This window comes from Hippoglossus stenolepis, chromosome 20, assembly GCF_022539355.2.
Source record: "Hippoglossus stenolepis isolate QCI-W04-F060 chromosome 20, HSTE1.2, whole genome shotgun sequence".
Lineage (NCBI taxonomy): Eukaryota > Metazoa > Chordata > Actinopteri > Pleuronectiformes > Pleuronectidae > Hippoglossus > Hippoglossus stenolepis.
In genome coordinates this window covers 16,879,139-16,901,379 of record NC_061502.1, presented here as the reverse complement: position 1 = coordinate 16,901,379, position 22,241 = coordinate 16,879,139, and the positions used below count along the sequence as shown (strand labels likewise).

General features: G+C 44.2%; 1 protein-coding gene across 1 annotated transcript in view; it reads left to right on the top strand.

Moving 5' to 3' along the window:
- sipa1l1 (signal-induced proliferation-associated 1 like 1) overlaps positions 1–20,497 on the top strand; it is a 61,021-nt gene extending 40,524 nt beyond the window's left edge. The window contains exons 10-27 of the mRNA XM_047338043.1: positions 320–423; positions 570–727; positions 4,579–5,158; positions 7,086–7,184; positions 7,278–7,453; positions 7,642–7,929; positions 8,430–8,579; positions 8,979–9,112; positions 11,086–11,183; positions 11,563–11,860; positions 11,940–12,132; positions 13,346–13,531; positions 14,137–14,305; positions 14,517–14,745; positions 14,905–15,075; positions 15,368–15,479; positions 15,583–15,661; positions 16,626–20,497. Coding sequence (XP_047193999.1) covers positions 320–423; positions 570–727; positions 4,579–5,158; positions 7,086–7,184; positions 7,278–7,453; positions 7,642–7,929; positions 8,430–8,579; positions 8,979–9,112; positions 11,086–11,183; positions 11,563–11,860; positions 11,940–12,132; positions 13,346–13,531; positions 14,137–14,305; positions 14,517–14,745; positions 14,905–15,075; positions 15,368–15,479; positions 15,583–15,661; positions 16,626–16,769 — 3,368 coding nt within the window. The 3' untranslated portion in view covers positions 16,770–20,497. The remainder of the gene's footprint in view (positions 1–319; positions 424–569; positions 728–4,578; positions 5,159–7,085; positions 7,185–7,277; positions 7,454–7,641; positions 7,930–8,429; positions 8,580–8,978; positions 9,113–11,085; positions 11,184–11,562; positions 11,861–11,939; positions 12,133–13,345; positions 13,532–14,136; positions 14,306–14,516; positions 14,746–14,904; positions 15,076–15,367; positions 15,480–15,582; positions 15,662–16,625) is intronic.
- Positions 20,498–22,241: the final 1,744 nt, after the last annotated feature.

Below are 22,241 nucleotides of genomic sequence, written 5' to 3'. Positions count from 1 at the left end.
GTGCTCAGAAAACACATCTGATCAGCGCTGGCAGCAGTAGAACAGGGGGAACAAAACCATAATGTAGAATGGTCATTTCAAAGAGAATATTGTTGTGTGTCTGGGGTTCTGGACCGGTTACAAACACATCTCTACACCTAGAAGCAATAGTTGTTTTTGTTAAATAGGGTTTCTGGTTTAAAAAGATTTTATTATTTTATAGGTCACGTGAGCCTCTTTCACATCGGCGAAAATATTCTCAAAGAACACATAAACAGTGTAATTAGATCAGTTCTATGTTTGACTATGAGGAATTCACTTGTGGTTGCATCTCCCCCAGCTGACTCGACCGGCACCCACTCCTTGTACACCACTTACAAGGACTATGAGATCATGTTCCATGTGTCTACCATGCTGCCCTACACACCCAACAATAAGCAACAGGTATGTTCCTCAAACAAACTGAAATAGTATGAGAATGTGCAGGTTTTTTTGCATTGTTTTTTCCTGTATTTTCTGAATATTGTAGTTCATAAATATAACGATAATCTAACTTTAGTTTCTCCTGCTGTTCCTGATTTTTTTTCCAGTTACTGCGGAAGCGCCATATCGGGAATGATATCGTCACAATCGTGTTCCAAGAGCCCGGGGCACTTCCGTTCACCCCCAAAAACATCCGCTCACATTTCCAGCATGTCTTTGTGATTGTGCGGGCACACAATCCCTGTTCTGACAACAGCTCCTACAGGTGAGACTCAACAACACCACATAGACATTGCTGTATGTGTATTTAATTTAGAGACTGCTGAATTATGGGTTGTTTGAAGCATCAGCAATGCTCGACTGGTGAGTCCCTAGCTCTCCACTAGTCTTATCTGCAAGCTTTTAGATTAGTTTCATCAAAATATGTCAGAAAGCCGAAAGTGTTAAAAATGTGCAAATCTGTAGGCTTTGATTCTTAGTATATGCAATTTCAAGTAAAACATAACAACTTAATTTAAAATCTGCATTTTTAGTTTTTAAACATGGTGCATTTCCAACCTATTATTCCCTTTTTAATGTTTCATTCCATATCTGGGCTCCTGTTATACATACATTTTTGAATAACCATATATAGAAACCGTTGTCATACCTATTGAATGCACTCAACTTCTCATGACTCACTTTCCATCACTTCTGAAACAATAATGCTCTTATCTGTTGACTCAAGTGTGTCGTTGCTTTTGCAGTCGTGGCTGTTAGAGCCCCTCTCTGCAGCACATGATTTATGACCACCATCGTCGGAGATGTGTAATATGAAATAAAATGTGCCATCCCGGAGTCACTTATAAGAAATGCCTTGCCTCTATTTCCTGTTTAAAACTGCTCAGCTGTGAAGGACATTTCATTCTCTATTCACTCCTGTCTCTGTCTTGTTATCTAGTTTTCTGTCATTCTCTCGTATCTGGCGCCCTATGAGCCGTCCTCTATCTCCTGCTAATGGCTGTTTTAATTGCTGTCTGAGCACATTGTGTTAGGTCTTAATCATCCCCCGTGGGGCTTCTTCGTTACCGCGCAACAACACACGCGCGCACGAGTTCTGCAACAGAGTCACTGTGGAGCAGATACACTTTACTTCTGTGATTCACAAACGTGAGTCAGGCTTTCTCGAGTGAAAACACACCATCGACGTGAAAGATGGGTTTTCTAGAATTAAATTACAATTCACACTAAGCACAGTGTCACAGGGAATAAGAACATGTCCAAGTAAAGAGCTTGTTTTAGTTAGTTTCTTGTTAAAAGTATCTTCCCACTTTATTGTCAGTAGGTCAAGAGGTTCAACAGATTTAAGGCAGCCTGACCTCTTTCAGTCATGCATCTTGCCAAGTTCTTGATTAATCCAGCAACACATGGATTTTTCCCAAATAGGACAATTTTCTCACCAACTGTTTGTAGTAAACCAAACCACATGTTCTTTGTTTTTTACTCAAAGCAAGTATAATGCAACAATTAACGGATTACACCAATGCTTTGGACCACAAAATCTGCTACGCACACCTAACTGGGAATACAGTATAACATAAATGGTTTAGCCTTGGACGACTACTCGTGACAAGTAGACAAAAACATGTTATGTGTACTTTCCCCACATCCACTTCCACACACACACACACACACACACACACACACACCTCTGTTTCTCCCACTCCAATTGGTATTGATATGTTCTTTTTCTTGCCCTGGCGCAGTGGGCAGTAGGTTGTGGATACTGGAGGAGCAGAGCTGCCCACACACTGGATATTTATAAGACCACAAATCAGTGAAACCGCAGGAATGCACTCTTTCATTTTTACTGCCAAACCTCCTGCCATGAGGATCACACAACAGCAGCCCCCACTGCACTACACTCTCCTGTTCCCCTCTCTTCTCCGCCTCTGTCACCCTCGCCCTCTTTTTCTCATTCAGTCCCTCTTTTTGTTTTATCACTCGTGTTTTTTTTTTTCCATGCTCTCTCTGATTTGCTCCGGCTTTCACCCTCTCCATCCATCACCTCTTTTTGTCCTGCGTGAGTCACAGGTCTTTGGTTGGCTGATTCACAGGTGTTTGAGCTCAGTAGAAGTACTTGTAGAGCTCCAGCGACTCGTACTGTGTGATGTGTTTGTAGTCATGGAGAAGAATACGAATAAAAGGTCACATTTTATTTTAATCACTGGTTCGGCCCACTTACAACCACTTTGCTGCTGCTGGTGCTCCTCTCGACAATACCCTGCGTGATTCATTTGTCATTGACAGTGATGCAGGCGAATATTATCTTGTGACTCGTTTGCTTGTGTCGGGGCTGTCAATCTACATCTTTCAGAGATTCATTGAATGCTAGTGAAAGTGTAATACAAGCTGCCAGGTGAAAGTTGACTGTCAGGAACGTTACCATTTCTCTACTGTCACGCCAACAGATTGTTTCCAAAAATACTTCATATGCTCTGATGTAATATTCTATGCACTGTGCACAGTTTGCAGAAAAAGCTGCCTTCCAGTAAATTCCAACTTGGTTATTGTATTATACCTGAAAGCATTAACACTCTGATGTTCAAATTGTTAGTGATCTGAAGCTTTTGCACAGTGTATTGGAATATTGAAGGACTTTTTTTTTGTTTTTTCTGACAGTTGACGTGTCACTTTTACAATTGAAATAATAATATTTTTAGTAGATAATTGCCATATTGTATTTCTGGGCATCTGATGAAGGTAGATCTAATATTCACTCCCCCTTTTATCTCTGATTTGGTCGCCAACAACTCCTGCAGTGATATTTAAGTTAACATGTTTGTCTGACCCTCCACTTACAAACAGTAATTTCTTGTGGGAAAATCCAAAGTCCAAGCAATATTTGAACATACCAGCAACTACTTGGGGTATTCCCAGCATCCATTTATCAGCAAGATGCTATAAAAGTGTTGTTTTCACTCTCAGAGGCCATTTCAGCCTGGAGTAAAATAATGTTTCCACTCTTAGTTTCGTCTGCCACAAATAAGGAAAGGTGGGAAATGAGGTGTCAAAAAATTTGACGGTTCATATAATTGAACACCACACGTCCCCCCGCGAGGACGGTGCGTCTCTAAGGTATGTTTAGAAGTACGTGGGAGACGTATTGACTTCAGTTGCTTATTAGACAAAGCGATTAATCCCGGTGTCAACTTGTGTGCTGATGCATGTCAGCGGGGCAGCGAGTGGGATGAGGGCTCCGACTCCCAGTTCTACTCTTGTCAGCTGGTAATTATCACCTGAGTGAAGATCTGTGATGGAGCCCAATGAGTCAGGAAGAGGGTGAGACTGCGACAGGTGACCCAGGTACAGGCAACGTGCTCTCGAGCCCTTACAAACAGCCTTTTCAGTACACGCTCTTTTTTCGTTAACTGCCTCCAAAATGTTTGAAAGATTTACACACAAGTCTGTTTATTTCACACGGTGCTGTGTTTTTTCCAGTGAGCAAAAATTCCTCATGGTTCTCTCTTCCAGTCACGTCTTCCCTTCTCAGTCACATTTTCCTCTTTTCTCAGTCTGGGTTTTCTTGGGCTTTGGGCAGGAGATTTGGAGTAGCAGTCTCCCCTCGTCCTCCTCGTCCTCCTCGTCCCCCTCCTCCTCCACCTCTCCTCTCTTCTCCTTCCTCTCCGTGGCTGCACAGCTGAGTTCCTGACATACCAGACAGGGCAAACAGACTCACATGGGCATTCCAGGGACTTAATGAAAGGAGAAGTGAGGTGGAGAGGAGCAAAAACAGGGAGGTATAGGACTTGGAAAAGAAATGAATACATACCATAAGGAAAAGGCAGCACGTAGTCATTGCCTCCAGACAATAGCATTTAGACACATAACTCTGACACCTTAACCACTTTTCTGTTATTTTAACATTCCTGAGATTTAGGCATTAGGCTTAATAGGAAACATTGTCTATGTTTCACAATGTGTCTTGATTTAGTTTGTAATAAAACACTGAATCTAAGGCGTCGGATCTTTGGTGTCTGAGGAGAAACGCTCAATTTGTTTGCAGATCTGGATCAATTATTCTCTTTCTCCTTCTTTTCCCTCTTCCCTCATTTTCTTCTTCTTCTTCTCTTTCAGTGTGGCAGTCACTCGCTCCAAAGATGTGCCATCTTTCGGCCCACCAATCCCAGAGGGCGTGATCTTCCCCAAGTCCTCCGTGTTCCGGGACTTCCTGCTGGCCAAGGTCGTTAATGCAGAAAACGCTGCTCACAAGTCACACAAGTTCCGCGCGATGGCCACCCGAACGCGCCAGGAGTACTTGCGTGACCTGGCTGAGCGCCACACCACGAGCACGCCCATCGACCCCTCGGGAAAGTTTCCCTTCATCTCATTGGCTCACAAGAAAAAGGAGAAGAGCCGGCCCTATGTAGGGGCGGAGCTGCGCAGCCTTGGGGCGGTGACCTGGCTGGTACACGCTGAGGATCACGGGACTGGAGGAGAACTGGAGGCTCTCCTCGCCATCTCCAATGACTTCGTCATCTTGTTGGACCAAGACGCTAAGGCGGTGGTGTTAAACTGTGCCACTAAGGACGTGATTGGCTGGATGCTGAGCAGCCCTGCGTCTTTGCGGATTTTCTATGAGCGGGGAGAAAGTGTGTCTCTGAGGAGTATCAGTAATAACACTGAGGATTTCAAAGAGGTGGTCAAACGTCTAGAGGTAAGAAGACACACACGCGATACATAATATAAGTCTAATGGTAGAGTACGTGCTTAGATAATGAGCTTCTGTTCCTGTTTTTTCTCAAAATTATATCAATCATTTCCATGTGTTGGGTTTATTGCCATGACACTTAAGTTCAGTTGGTGTCAAGAAAACCTTCAAGAGAAATTAATGAATGTAATTTCGTCCTTGTTGCCTAAAAGGTGGCACTACTCATGCAGCAGCATTGAACCAGACTTTTAATAAGACAACAGAAATGCTCATTCACATCGAGCAGGCGCAGAGAAACCAAATCAATGGACTAAGATGCTGTTGGCTGCCATTGATCAATTACCTGGCCCACTCACCATCTCTCCTGCTATTCACTGTGGGCTGTCAGTCTGCCAGAACGACAACAGTGTGTGTGTGTCTCCGTGCCAAAGCTGCTGTCTCATATCTGGTCTCTGCTTATTGAGGGAGTTTTCAGAAACACCTCTGGACAACATTCTCCTAATGGCTCGCACACCTACACATACAGTGAAGTGATGCTAGCTCTTCCTTTGCTGTTTCCATGGTAACTGGTTAGAAGAAAAGGTGTTTTCTTATGTAATCGTCAGTGCTTTAGATTACATTCATTCTCCCCACCTCCAAACTGTGTGAGTGAGTGAGTGAGCGAGAGAGATGTGATGGTTTATATCATGTATTTATGTAACCTGGATTGAGTCCACCATTTTTTTTGATTTTGCAAACATGCATTTAAACATATTTATTTGGCTCAGGACTAAGAAATGCATGACTTTCATGTGGCATTTTTATAATTCTGGCATTAATCTTCAATCATTTGGCCATTCCTCTGTGCCAGAGAGAGGAAGGGAAGTGGCCTTGGGCCACCTGCTTTGTGGAACTTGTCTCTCTCTCTGTTCTTCTCTCTCTGTGAGTCCCTCTCTCTCTATTTCGCTCTCTTATTCATCTCTTTACTCTCTTTTTTTTTTCTTGTTTGCTCTTTATCGTTCTTTTTTTTTTCTTGTACTCTCTTCCTCTCCCACGCACACATTCAGAGACATCACAGAGCATCATAACAATTCCTGTCAGGTGCCAGTCTGCACCATGATTTATTCACGCTTCCCTGTGATGTTTGGCTTCTATTGAGCTTTCGCTAACACCCTGTTCAGACAGAGAAATGCATGCGTGTCAATAGAGGCTGTGAGAGAGAGCGAGTACAGAGAGTTGAGACTGACTACAGTTAAAAGTAGCTGAGATTGTGAATCGGTTCTATCCATATCCTTTGTTAATTTGTTCATTGCCCCCTGCGGCTAGAGAAGTGATGCGAGCTGTGTCCTAAAGAACTTGAATATTTTCAACTTTTTCACCTGAGACTCGTTATAAAAAAAAAGAATCATCTGTTCTGCAGTGCTCCTCCAACCTGCTTGGGTGCAAAGAGTCTCATGTTTCCATGAGTTCAAAAAAGTCTAAAGTTTCCCAGCAAGATCCTGTGAATGCACATGTGTGTATATCTGGGGAGAGGTGAGCCACTAGTGCTGAAGGGCTGAAGCACTAATTCATCTTTATTTATGGCTGTAAATCTCTGAGGAATGAACTTAATTGTTTCAAAAAGAATCTCTTCCACTTAAATGAGGAAGCATGTCTTCATATGCACTGAATATGTACACATACCTGCACGTATATGCTGAGTGGATTAACCCCAGTATTCTATTAAAAGTTGTTCTGAACAGCTACCAAGTGACTGACACTGAGGAGGAGGAGGAGGAGGAGGAGGAGGAGGAGGATTTTGCCCTCATTTCTTTCCTCAGTTTTTTCCCCTTTGTTACTCTTTCCCCCTTTCTCTTCTGTTTTTGGCTCTTTTTCATCATCTTTGCTCTGATCGGTACTTTCACTCCTGCTCTCATGCTCTCGTTGTTTACCACTCTTCCCTCCTGGTGTTTAGTTCCTGACTAAAGGCTGTGAGACATCAGAGATGACACTTCGTCGAAATGGCCTGGGGCAGCTTGGCTTCCATGTGAACTACGAAGGCATCGTGGCTGAGGTATCTCTCCATACATAACCCACATGCACTTCTGAAAATACACTATTCATATTTCGGTGGCATATGTTTACAAACAAACTTTGTCACTACTAGGTGGAGCCGTACGGCTACGCCTGGCAGGCAGGACTGCGGCAGGGAAGCCGATTGGTGGAAATCTGCAAAGTTGCTGTAGCGACACTGACACATGAGCAGATGATTGACCTCCTGCGGACCTCAGTGACAGTGCGTGTTGTTATTATCCCACCACATGAAGATGCCACTCCACGCAGGTAGGCAGGATGGGAGATTTTTAGATGTCATCATTTGTTCTCTTGAAATTCTTATTCCAGACACTTCTTACTATTCTAGAGGTTATTTTGTTGTAAAAGTTCAGTGGTGTTATTTTGTAAAGAAAAAGTTATAAAGAAAAAGTTTCCTGAGTTTGTCACTCACTGACTTCTTTCCTCCCCCTCTACAGAGGCTGCTCGGAGCTCTATCGGATGCCTGTGTCTGAATACAAGGGCAGCAGCAGCGATAGTGGATCCTTCGAATACAAGTTCCCCTTCCGTAGCAACAACAACAAATGGCAGAGGACGTCCAGCAGCCCTCAGCAGTCGCTGACCGCCTCGCCTCAGCCCCACACGCCCAACCGTGCCATCAGCCTGGGTAGCTCCGTGGGGAAGACCCTGTCCGCCGAGAGGCTGGAGAGGGGCGCAGTCATCCCACGCAGTGTGAGCAGCGATGGCCGACCCCTGGACACCAAACGGTTAGAACCTGTGTGCTTTTTGAAATGTGGAAGATCACAATTATAATTTATTAGGGGGAGTGTGGGAAAGGTTTACAAAAGAAAACTGGAAAGTAAGGATTTTCAAGGCCAGAACTATCCCCGTCTGTTGAAGTCATTAGAATTTTTGACAGTTTTCTATATTTTGAATTCTAAATCATCAATTATATCATAAATATTTACAGTGTCTATTTTGTTTCCCTACTCTATTTGAGTATCAAAAACCCTTTAAAAGACAGCTGTTGGCTACGTAGCTGATTTTCTTCTGTGGAAAGTGTTAAGTATTCATGATGTTTTTTTCATCCAGACTATGTGGGAACTGTAGAGATCAATGGAATTTCCTGTGAAGCAAATCTGGGAACATTCTTCTTGTTCAATGCTTTGCTTTGTTTATTTCATCTTCCTTTAGTTCCTCTACTTCCGTGTGCCTGTAAATCCTTAGAGTTCCTGTGTCTGTGTGTGTGTGTTTGTATGTATACCAGGATGTCTCCGGGCAGTGAGAGCTACAGCCTGGTCTCCTCCCTGGCGTTGGGTCGTTCCCCTCACAATCGAAGCTCTCCAAGCAACTTGTCCTGTTCCAGTGACGCCTCCGGAAGCTCCGCTCACTGGAGACAGAAGTCCATGCCCGAGCAGTAAGGGAGAGGAGGCCGAGGGGTTGTGTTTGTTTGTTCGTGGCTTGTTTTAGACAATTTTTAAATGAAGATCATGAATATATTCGCCCTAGTATTACAAAAATCGTTTTGTGCTGCATTTAGTCACTTATTAAGGCTCTTTTTAGGTGATAATAAAGTTGTCCTTTCAATTTAAAAGGCTGATTCATTAATTTCAACCCAGACAGTTAAAGTCAACTAATTCATATATCATTATTATTAACAATATGACACAAGTTTGCTTGAAATGTGTTAATTTGACGGTCGAATCAGTGTACGACAGTGTAGAAGCACATTTTTGATAATCGTAAACGTACTGAAAGCTGATTTTTAAAAACAAAGTAGTATTTCTGATTTTGTACATGTTCGCTCATTTACCAGGTTTGCAAGCAGCCGCCACTCTCCCATGCCTTCGGAGAGACGAGAGGTGGTCGGCGAGGGCGGGTCCAGTGGGAAGTCCACTCCCAATTGGTCAAGAATGGAGGAAGGGGGAGGAGCAGAACGGGGGTCAACAGGTGAATATATCTTGTTGTGAAATAGTTGAATCAATACAGTTAACATTCAGTGGATTAATAAGGGAAATAGATCAAAACATCTTTTAGAAATGCAAATGTATTTACTCCTGATCATGATGGTGGGACCTCATGTGTTTATGAATGGGAGAAACGTGAGGACACTTGACACCATTGATGAGGGAGGTTGGAAAGAAATCCTCCATATTCATCCATATTTCTAAATCCTTGAGGTGGCAGGTATCCAGACGTGTGTGTTGTTTGTGCCTCCTCGTCTGCCAGTGTCATATTTTTTTTGCAGCAGCTCGTCTTCCTCTCCTGAGATTCCAAATGTGACAGCCTTCACGCTGCCTCTATACACAATCTTCTCCTTCCCCACCTCTTCCTCCTCAGCTCGTTGTTCATTATATTGCCTTCTCACACAGGGTCTTAATGTTTCTGTAAAGAGATAAAAAAAAGGTGGGAGGATAATGACACAATCAGAAACAGTACAGGGAGAATTATTGAATGGGGGGGTGGAGGGAGGTGATCTCAATTACAAAATATGGCATTTTTTCTTGTCACTTTTCTCTCTGTACTAAAGAGGAGAAAGAGAAAGGGGGGGACATTCCTTTCTTTCCTGTCAACACACTTGGGCAAACTCCTCTTTGTGTGCCTTTCCTTCCTCTCCCTCCACTCTCTTCCTCATTCTCCACGGCCGTCTCATTGCCTTTCATTCAGTTTTTTCTTGTACACGGGCATTCATGTAATTATGAGTATTCTCCAGTGCACTGTGTTTTGGGGAGTTTTCCTCCTTGTTTTCCAGCTCGGCCTCTGAAAGCCACAGAGGCTACATGCAGCCGTACGGCTCCTCTGATTCCCAGCAGGATGTCGCTTTGGTTGATTGTTGACCAGCCTACGTTCAGCCATGTCCTCAAGCTCCCTCAATCACAGAGAAAGGCACTAGTCTTTCATTTTGTGGTTGTTTAAAGCACTTACGTCCGTAATGGTCAGAGAGGAACAATGCATGCTGGGCCAGCTCAGGCTAAGTCGGCCAAATGTCCAGCCCTTCGCGGTCCACTTTGCCGTCTCTACGGTTTAGGGTTCTGTCCTTTCCTCTTCCTCTTTTCATACTCCTTCTTCCATTTTTACCCACTTGACCCGCTAGTCTTCAGCGATGATGATGTGGCTATACTTTGTCCAGAAATAACACGAGTCATGCAGAGGGCAGAGTACTTCGTTTAGCTCATAATTGCCGTCAAACACATAACAAGACATTAACTCAGGATCCTAATGGAGCCTATACATGGTTTGGTTTTAATGCAGTTATTGCATTAAGATTCCCTGCTGCGTGTACCATTCAACACAATCAATATATCACTCACAAGCATGTAGCCTCTTGTAATGCATATATATGCACAGGCATTCAAACAAGCAAGCATGTTCTCTAATTAGTGAAAAGAGCCCTGTGGCTTTTCTGTGCAGAGGAAACTACGCAGAGTAATGAATATGAGATTCAAGAGAGTTCACTACATTACGGGCTTCATCCCAGCAGATGTTATGATACCTCCCTTAGCGTTTCCCTTAATGGTGCTCTGGCCATTAGCCGCCTTCTCTGTATGTCTTGTTGCGTAACATCTTGACAATTACACAACCGTCTCATTTATTCCCCAAGTTTTGCTTCAGGAGACACGCACACTTCCTCTGACATGGCACAGCTTGCCCAGGAAAAATAAAGCCGACACACCGTCTGGGGACAAATTTCGGCTTGATGTGCATCGCTTTTGATGACACATGACCCGGGGATTTTCGTTCATGAGCACAGCAGAAACCAAATGGATAGAGTTTGTGTTATGAGTCTCTTGGAGGCGTGTGTGCTCTGTAGCAAAAATACAGATAAATGAGGGGATGAGGGGAACATCTCTGTCGAATCATTGCTGCAGGGTCCATGCATGTGTCACTAACCCAAGCTGTGTGTGTTGGTCGGTTTGTTGCAGAGGCCCCGGTCTCCAAGTCGGGTCAAGGCTACTCTGGAGCTCCTCGCATCCAGAGGCAGGAGCAGGTCATCCATGTGTCCCCGAAGAAGGGAAGCCAGGTCTGACTTTACACCATCACAACCCTCACAGCACAGTTTAAATGCCCTGGAACCTCTGTTTTTCAGATATATGGGCATTTTATTATTTTCTATTGCAGATAAGGAGGTGGATGTAGGATTTTAACATTGTTAGAAAGGGTGTTTTTCAAAATGTTCAGTTTTCCTAGGGAATACTACATGGATCTTGATGGAAAAACAGGCACATTTAGGGAACTGATATATGAGCATGTGGAATTTGGTGCAACTTGTTGTTTGTCCTTGGCGGAGGTTTGTCACTAAATGCCAGATTAGAGGCTGAAAAAATGTTTTGTTTTTCACTGACATGGAACCTTCAACTCTCATTTTCCCTCTCTCTTCCACTTTCCGTTTGTTCTGGCAGTCGGACGGCCCTTACTCTGGCCACTCCAGCAGCAACACTCTGTCCAGCACAGCTTCCAGTGGCGCTCACAGCGACAGTGATAAATGGTATGAAGTAGGAGCAGGTGGAGGCTCCGCCGCTGACCAGGGCGACACGGAGCCCAACGGCCTGGGAGGAGGAGGTTATCTCCAGGGTGCGTCGGCCGACAGTGGCATCGATACCAGCTCTTACGGAGCCTCGCACCACACCCACCCGCACTCTCATCACGGCAGCACCACCTCCCTGCTGGCTCCCAGTGGCAGTAGGGAGAGTAGGGAGAGCCGGGAGGCAGGGAGAGCAGGGAGAGCAGGGAGGCAGGAGGCAGGAGGCCGAGAGCCGGGAGAGCAGGGAGAGCAGAGAGCGATCGGCCTCTCCGTGGCACAGCCCCACCGAGGGAGGCCGCAGGATGCTGGAGAGGTCCCCTGCTGCTGCCGAGTCCCCGGGCCCTCCAGGAGAAAGGAGCATGGACGGGACCGGCAGAAGCCCACCTACTCATCTTCTCGTCAGGGATAGCAGCACCTTCAGTCTGAATGAAGCTGGATCACACTCAAGGTCTGTGTTTGTGGACTTTTCAGTGTTTGTGTTAATGGTTTTCAAGTCTTATCTTATCGAATACTCAAAGCGCTGCACACATTCACAACCACATTCATACAGAGCTCCTAAACTAGACTTTTTTCCATCACATGGCTGTCAAAAGGGTTGTCAGGGGCAATTTGCTCAAGGATACAAAGTCATGCCAACTGCAGGGTATCAAACCCCCGACTCTCTGGTCGTGCTTATGCTCTACCTCGTCAGAGTCTGGAAGGGAGTTCAACCTTTATTCTTGCTGGCAGATATTACTTGCTGTTTAGGGTTACAAGCCAAAAAGATTGTGAATGAGAGCTTTAAATGCACCCTGTGGTTAGAAAGTCAGCTTCACATTTTAGTGTTCTTCAATAAAAACACACACTGTTTATTTCCGAATACAAGGTTAGCCAGTCTCTTGCTCAATCACTTCTGAATCATCTTAAAACTCTGTGAACCTTGAAAGAATCAGGTAATAAGAATCTGAAGCAGATGGCTGACACAGTCACTCAAAAAACAAGTAGGTAGTTTGCACTGCACACTTAGCTTAACTCCCTTTTTTCTGCCATTATTGCTGACAGTAGCCGACACACAGTTGACTAATGGCCACGCCCACACAGCCAGTAGCATATGAACATCCCAAAATATGCTCAAAAATAAAAGTTGCAGGAAAAAACGGTGAAATAGCCAAAAGAGACACTTCCACCTGCACAGGATAATAATCAGGATAAATCAAATATCTCTAAATAAAATGATCTCCTTCCAACTTCAGCGTTTCCATCACCTCTGCAACATGCTTCCAGTTCTCAATTCTTTCCTGGAAACCAAGCACAGGAGTAATTCTAACTCCCTCTTATCTTTCCACATTAGGCCTCAGGAAATGTGGAACACGTGTCCCGCTCGTACAGTTGAACTTGTGTCTCTTCCTGTGTGAGCGAGACTTAATTTGCCCGTTCGGATATAGTTACAGTTCATGACCTGGGTATCGTCTGTCCAGCGACATTTGTTTTCTGTCATGGTGGGAAGTGGCTCGACCCCAGGTGGTACCATGATAGAGTTTTCCATCGATAACTTAATAGAATATGTCCTTCCTGATAAGCTTTAATTAGTGCTTGATCCAGGACTAAGTGATTCTTTGGTGCAAAAACTTTTCAAACACTTGGTTTTTAACACTGCTCCCTCTGCTCCCTCTCAACACCAGGCACTCAGGCCACAGCTCGCCCAGAGACGAGTCCTCATCTGCGACTACCTCTCCGTCCTCCCAGTCCTCCGCGTCCCCAGGGCCCAAGAGCTTCTACCCTCGCCAAGGAGCTCAGTCCAAGTACCTGATTGGCTGGAGGAAGCCAGGCTCCACCATCAACTCTGTCGACTTCGGAGACACACGCAAGTAAGAATGGATGACAGCAATAAAGTGGGACACAGAACGACAGCCCTTCAAACCTAACACTGGGTTTAGTGTGTATACGGATGGATAAATCATTTAAATGATAAGACCTTTCTGGAGCTTGTTAAGTTTTAAATGTCTTGTTTGATTTATGTGGGCCAGTGGACGTGAGCACTTGTACAATATAATGCAACTGATTCAGTTAGTTCTACATTTTGAGAAGCTAATAATGTTGGATTTATGTCAGAGGTGATATCCGTCCATATGCTATAGTTTACAGTGTTGTTATGTCAGACGACGACAACAACAACAGAACAGTCCTATATTTTTAATGATAGTATTTATCGCAGCACCGCTTCATAACATTGCATTTGATCCTATTATGAGTCTTTTTGGCAAACTACTTGATTTCCCTCTTGTGGCTGAAGAGAGGATTACATTCAAGGACTAACATGTAAATAAATGAATGTACGAGACCTGTAGAAAAACTACTATTGAAGCTGAATGACCATGTTTTTAATTTGAATAATTGGGACAACACATGAATTATGATTAATTTGTGTCATGATTATTGTCATTTAATTATCTGTCTGTGTGTGTGTGTTTAGGAAGTCTCCAGGAGAGGGTGGAGTAGAGGGTATTCCAACCCCTGCAGCCAGGCCCTCTCTTCGGGATATGCACTCACCTCAGCCTCATGCTAAATCTACGATGGAGGAAGATGTGAAGAGGCACGGGGCTCCAGACAGCCCCCCAGCCCCACGCAGGCATAAGGAAAAGGTGCACTTTTGTCAATCATAGAACACAGTCAGGCTGTTAATGGGGACTTATTCTAAAAGTTATTGGACATCTCACTCAGCTAGTAATCTACTATAATAGATCTATAATCATTTAAATCCTCAGATACTCCCGGCCTCTAAACCCTTACCTGGTTTCCGATTTTGTGTTTTCGTGATATTAAACTGACACCCCCTCATCATTTCCTGTGCAGCACGGCCAGAAATCACCAACTGGCCATCATCTCAGCCACCGTCGCTCACTCCATCGCACCCTGTCAGACGAGAGCATCTACCGCGGCCAGCGCCTTCCCGCCCTGAGCGACTTGGTGGCAGAACCAGTTAGCGATGTTCTCTTCAGCTGCTCCACCCTCCCCCGCTCACCCACGACCCGGGGTGTGCCCCTCCGACGGCCCTCCTATAAGCTCGGTGTCAAACTGCACGGTAAGATCGCTGTGGACATCGTGCACATGTACAAAGACGGTTAACAGCTGAACATTTACAGAATTAACTGTAAATCTGAGTTCAAAACACCAATATTTCCCTGAAGGACATTGTGAAAATTTCGTTTTGCATTCAGTCCTTTCTAATTTCTGTTTGTAGGCGACCTTTCGGCGTCTGACACATCCCTGGTGGATTTGGTGGAGCGACAACGCGGACCCCTCCCACAGGAGCTGATGCCCCTCCCTTCTTCAGAAAGGGACAGCCCTCTGGATTGGACGCACTTGGTGGACGTGGCCAGTACCTTTGAGAGTGACAGGAACCCTCACTACGGTAAAACCATTAACTTATAATCGCACGTCTTCACTTTTATATGGTTTATCCTCTTTTGATATTTTTATTTCTTGACTAAAAAAAAACGACTTTAATTTAAAGAAACTCTGCATGTTCTGACCTTCAATGTAAAATAATTTTAAGGCTGTGCTAGTATAGTTATGATGTTACTTGTTATTATAATGAATTTTTATAATATGTGTTTTTGTCTTTGCGTTCAGCTGCTTTATTTATGCCCCGTGATTGTGACTTTATCTTGTTTTCACCATTTTCCATTTCTCTCTCCTTCCAGTTCAGAGAAGTTATGTGTTCGGGGATTCAAATCACCGGAGCAGCGGCGCCTCCAGTCCACAGCAGCCTCACATCGAGCTGCAGCCGGCGCCACTGTCCCGGCCCTCATCAAGGTAACGTCTACGCTTACAGGACCTGAGAGAGAGAGTTTGGAGAAATAAACCAGAAGTGATGTTTATACAGTGAGTTAGTTACGATCTTCGTTCCTCTCCACAGTGAGGGTCACATAGGGCTGGAGAGGAAAGTGACTAAACTTGAGGCGATTGTGAAGATGCTCCAGGAGGACCTGAAGAAGGTGAGATAGAAAACACAAACACACACATGCACCTGCACTTTGCAGACACGTGCACTGTACCCACACATGTATGCACAGAGCTCCACTTCATTTCCATGCAGTGAACAAGATCATTTGTCTGCATCTATACTGAACCTCTTCTATTCTACACTATATTGAGCTAAAACATGATTTTCTGGCTCCATTTTCTATTCAAGTGTCAGTGGGGGTGAAAAATGAAAGGCTTTAGTTGGCTTGTGTACAATGGACCAGGGAGCAGAGGGTGTAAATATACAGTATATTTGTTTTCAATAGAAAATACACAGTCAGCAGTCGAGCGCTGAGGAACTACAGCTTTCTTTCTTAACTTGAAATCACCTGAAAGGAAGTGAATGGTTTAACTTTGCTTTCATATTCTTATAAGAACCATTTGAACTAATGTACTCAAATGATTCCACTCATTCACCCGTTTTCCAGTTAATGTTCACACTTCATTTACTTTCAATGCTCCCAAGTGAAAGGCTCAAACACATCGTATTTTATGACTATAATATAATATAATGCTGACCTGCACCTAAAATTCTCCCTCGTATGTAAGAAATAACATCTTCAGGGTGCAGCTTGTTATCTCTGTTGAAATGCCAACTGATAAAATCTGCCCACAAATCCCGTAAGCTCACTGGTGACCTAGTGTCTGAACCCCTGACTCGACTTATGTAAACACACAGACGGTATTAAGCCATTTTCAGACATGAACTGAAAGAAAATCGGGCTCAGACATTTGCCAGAGTTTGGTTTGGACACTGCGGGAGATTGTTCGAGTTAGAAGTGTTATACAAGGATATTTGTATTCTTCCAGTATTGAGTCGGTTGTGTTTTACAAAAAGTCAACAGCACGCCCATCAGATTTATTTAATGCTTTCCTGTGTGTTACCTGCTTAATAATTGATTATGATTATTGTGTTTTTTCTCCATCTCTTCGCAGGAGCGTGAAGAAAAGCTGCGGCTCCAGGCTCAGATCAAGCGGCTGTGGGAGGACAACCAGAGGCTGCAGGAGGAATCTCAGACCTCGGCCGCCAAGCTCAAGAAGTTCACCGAGTGGGTCTTCAACACCATCGACATGAACTGACGCGCTCCCGCACGTTCTAACCTGCACACGCACCCACACGACTTCATCCATCAGCACACACAGTCTGGACAGAGACGCGGAGCGGGAGACACGTTCTAAGACTCATTCAACCTGATGCCGAACCCTCCCTCCATCTTCCATTGGCTTCAAACATCAGGGGCTTCTATTGCCGACCAGTCTCAATCTCTGCACACCCTCTGTTCAACTCCTCAGGATGAGGCCCAAGAAGAACGCGTGTTGTTTATCACATTATGAAGGACTGACCTCTGAACTCCTGCGGGACCACGAGAGCGTTGCTGAATTGAGCTTTCTCTCATCTCGCTGTGCCAAAATCTCTTCAGCAAAATAACCAACAAGAGAAAACACCCCTCCTCCACTTGGCCTTTTCCAGTTATTTCAGATGCCAAGTTCTCCCAAGTGGACATGAGTCTCTTTTGAAGACGACTGTCTTTTTCCTCACCGTTCCCATTTTTCAAGCACCTTTTTCAAATGTTGCCCAGCTCCTCTGGAAGGTGATTTCAGGTGTTTCGTGCCAAATCAGCCCCCCCCACAGCAGAGGGTTGGTCTCTGACTGGCCTTGCAAAGTCAGACAGGGCAACAATAAATCTGCCAGCCCAGCCACTAAAGTGTTCGCTGTAACACAGACGGACAAAAGAGCCACAAGACAGGAGAGGATTCTGTTTCCTTCACATGTAAAAGGAGAATAAAGAGGTTAAGCAACTTTCTTTTTTTTTCCCTGCTCACAGTTGGAAACCCCTGAACAGTCTCCGTGGCCGTTTGTCCGTGAGCCACTGACACGGAGTCGGGTCGATCTGCCGCCGCACGGCTGAAAAGTCTGGATTTGTACAGTTTTCATTTCTCGACCTCTGTGCGAGTCAGGTCCGGATTGCAACATTCGATCTGTCTCAACAGCACAAACCACCACCTGACACAGGAGTATATATTTAAAAGCCATCGGCAGTGGTGCCATAAAAACAAGACTGATATCCAGAGTGCTTTGGTTCCATCCCAGTCGTTCGTGTCTTAAAAGCAATAGGAACAAGTCGGAACTCGTGTTTTTCTCCCTCACGAAAATGGAGAGTTTGCTCTTAGAGGAGGTTTGACGTGGGATTCGGTGATTTAAAGGTCAAACTGACAAAAACGCCGGTGTCTACTGCACAAGAACCTCAAGAGGCTTTTTCCACCGAACATCGTGTTCAGGGGGAAACAGGAAAAGAGGACGCCACTCATCATTCCACACGACTGGAAAACAAAGAGCCAGCTGAAAATAAATGACAGAGACATTTTGGATGAGAAAAGTGAAGGTTTTTCTGTTTTTGTTCCTCGGGTTAATTTATTTCCTTGTATTATAATTCCAATAAATAAGTTGTTCTATTCGTAACAGTACAACTGACATCAGTGTTTTAGTTCCTGAAGAAAAAGGGTCACTAGCTATATTATTTAAACGGCTTTCTTTCTTAATTCTGGCTAAAGCCGGACTATAATGCTTTTTATTCTGTATTCTGTTGTAGTTTGTGGTGCCCAAGCCTGCTGTTGTGTTGCTTACAGTGCCCTCTAGTGACGACCAGTGGAAATGTCATGGTTATTAAATGTGCTGCCAGTCACCCTGTATTTCTCCAACGACTCTTCAGCCGTCAGTCATGGACCAGACACACACACACACACACGCACACACACAGGACAGGACAAATCATCAGAAGCTTTGAGAGACAATCAAAGGTTGATTTTTGACGATGGGAGAGTCTGTGTGTGTCTGTGTCTGTGTGCTTCAGTTCAAACAGTTTTGCTCAGGTTCAGTCTTTGTTGGGAAACGTGTGAGGATCTTTTTCCGAAAGCTATTCAACAATAATGACTTGTTTGGCGATGTTTAAAATACCCACCATAAAAGGGAGCCTCAGTACCTTGCTGTACTCGTGGTTGTGAGTGTGTGTGAATGTGCATCAGTCTATCCAGCCGTGCCTACAGTCACTTGTTTCGGTCATTTACTCGCAGGAAGAGCAGGGATGTGCCTTTAGAAACAGCACCTGGGAAACAGATTAAAGGGAATGGCTCTTCCTTCTATTTCTGAAAAACACACACACCTGACTACACAAACACACACAGACACACATTCACTTCACAGACGCGGCCTCATAAATGTTTGTTTGGAGATTGTGCTTCTCTTGGTCAGATGAATATTTTTATGTAACACAAACAGACCAGGCAGGGATGAGAGTGTGTGAAGTGTACGAGAAGTGTGTGTGTGTGTGTGTGTGTGTGTGTGTGTGCATGTGTGTCTTTACATTCAGTTACATGCAGTGTATTATTCAGAGCAGCTGGCCGTTGTAATAACGAGTTTAATGTCCAAGCATATTTCCCCTGAATCACAAAGCCACTTTTATCCCAAGCAGATGCCACAGAGCTTCTTCCCTCAGACAGGTGTTGGGGTTTATTCCAGGTCACTAACAAAAAAAAACAGTTGTCAGCCTTAATTCCCCCGTCGTCTGCCGTCAAACCCTTACGATGAAAGACTGAGCCAGTAAATTAGCGTCTTAAATCGATGCAGCTCAAACCCGTGCAGGAGCAAAACAACACGACGGCGCCCCGATCCGAATGTAAAGGGAGAATTAAACGCGCCTAAAGAAATGTGATGTTTACGATAACTGACGTTCAGCGAGTTGGACGAGTGGACTCCTGACGGAAGGATGTAGAAGTGTCGGTTCTGTTTTAAGAATCTCGTGTCGGCCAGTTGTCCGATAATGTGAAATCCTTCAAATCTTCACAAACGATGAGTCGTGGAGGCAGAAACGTTCCCCATCCAAGTTCTAAGTGTTAAATCGGTTTCACTGGTTTCCTGCCCACATCTATGTCGACGCCTAAATGACGAGTGTTGGATAATAACGTTTTTCGTATTTCACTGTACATTGAAAGTGCTTCTAGTCTTTTGTATTTCAAATGGGAGTATGGCCAAATGACAGATGTTTGAGTGGCATCTAGTTGGAGGATGGTTACAGATGTCAACCTTCAGACAGAGACGTTAACACACACACACCGGTTCATTTGTGAATGAGTTATTGTTTCTCTTTCTTTTTTCCTCCGCTTTGTTTTTGTTGCTTTTAAGAAGGATGTTGGAAATGTGAATGTGCTGATGTTCAAATTTTCCATTTTTGTAATCTCTTGTTTTGTTTTTTTTGTTGAGATCCTTTGCACAATGTTTTATAAAAGGGTTTGAGTCGACAGGTTGTGGATGTAAGAAGGGAGAATCGATCCATTCCTGTGTGATCCTGTCTCAATGTTGCCCTGTAGTTTTCTTGCCAGTTGCAGTTCCTGGCGGAGGAGGAGGGAGCTTGACTTTATTCACCTCGGGGGGGAAAAAAAGAAAACAAGATGAGAACTGGAACCGTCCTTTTCTTTTAGTCATCACTGATCCGACAGGAGCAGGCTGGATGTTGTTTGTACCGGAGGGTTGCAGGTTTTTCAGTCGCCTTGCGAGGTCAGCGGGGGGGGGGAGGTTTGCACAGAGCTCAGTCGCTGCTGTGTCATGATTCGTTTGGTTTCCTCCTGTTGGAAGAACAAACTTTAAAAGTCATGTGTTCAGCTCGGACCGGAGATAAAGCACAACGCAATTTCAAGAGTTAAAAAAACCCAATACTGTTTACATCCCGGATCCATTGTCTTTGTAACATGTTTGAAAAAGACATTTGCAGTGATCACAGTAAGTTTCTGAAATAAATAAATGCTGTATCGATCTGCGTTGCTGTCGACTTGTTTGTTTCTTCGTTGTAAAGCATTTCAATTTTTATTGTTTTGATCTCAAGCTCACTTTGCAGCTGAATCCGTCAGAGGCTGCGTTTGAAGACTGATTGTGTCACAGCGACTCGACTGTTTCATTTCTAAGGCTCCTTCAAATGCGTCCTTTCATCCCCGAGAAACGAAGGCTCCAGCAGACGGTTCCTAGCCCGGCCCGACCCTTTCCCAAGATTCATTGCGCTTCGTAGATGAAGCCTTTTTATCCTGCAAGCAACGTGATGTCAGTTCCTCAAGAGTCATACTTCAATTTGACCTCAGGTGACCTTGAAAATGTTAAAAAACAATGTGGGGTCAAAACTTTCTCGTCGCTTTCAACTGTAGCTCTGTTGCTAGGCGACGGAAAAGAATGGACCCCGATCAGGGAAAGACTCTGGACTACAGCGTCTCAATTCGGTCCGGCCTTCGCGGCGTCCTCCGGAGGACGCAGCCCCTGAACTGGAACTAGCAGCTTTTACAACTTTTACTGAGCGTTGACTTATTCACCAGGAATTTAACTCAAAGTCACGACTCAAAAGAATCAGTCAAAGTCCAGGTTGTCTTTATTTTAAGTTGCCATAGTTACTGTCTCCACCCATTGATGATATTAGTCTTCTTGTCTTAAGGCTTTGTGATTGTACGACTGCATTAATCCATTAATCTGCACATATTGACTAACGCAGACCAAACTTAATAATTATGAGTATTTGGTGTTGAGGTGCTTCAACAAGTTCAGTGTATCTGATATAAGAATGAACACTAATCTGCACAGAACAAACAGAGAGAGAGAGAGCTGTGCTCAGACTCTGCTCCGTCACCGCAGCTGCTGTGGACTGACCTGTGTTTGTTTCCGTGTGTCCACCTGCAGCGAGGTCCGGGGGCGGCTTGAGGCCAACGCAGCAGCGACCGCAGCGTCAGTACAGAGGAGAGGAGGTGCAATGCGGAGGAGGCTACGGATTAGTCATCTCTGGCACAGGTGGAAAATGTGTGGGCTGCATCACCTGGGACTGCTCTCAAGGATTTCGCTAGAAAGGAGCGTGCAAGACACAAACTGGAGTCTGATCAGGGAGAGTCTGTGTCGTCTTCTTCGTTTGCAGGAGAATAAAATGTGGAGCTGAAAAATAATCTGTTGTTTAGATACTACGAGACTCAACGTGTTGGAGTTTGGCTGCACAGTTTCCTGGAGGGTTTCACTGAAGAAGATGCTGAGCGTCAAGTTCAACTGAGAAAAGTGTGTTTTCCTTAAACATTTACATGTACATTTATGCAGTTACTGTATTTAACTGCAGTTTTCCATGTATTTGTACTTTACTCACTTTACTTTTCAAAATCTAAGTTACAAAGTACTTCACAAGGGCGGCAAAATATAACAGACCGGCCGTAAAATCACAAGTACAGCAATAATTAATGAATCACAAATATTAAAAGACAATATTCATTTAAAAGAACTCTAAAAGACATCCAATTTTTTTCATTATTTTTTATAAATAAAGTAGAATTAAAATTCAGGTAAAATCCGGAAAGGCTCTCCGATACAAGTGTGTTTTTAAAAAGGGATTTAAATGGATTCAGAAGAGGCCGAGGCAATAATGATAGAAGAGCTATAAGTCTATTTAAAAGCAAGAACTTACTTACTTACTTTTGCTCAAGTAAAAAAGTTAATCTGGTACTTTTACTTGTACTTTTAGTTAAGTCCTGAAAGCAGGA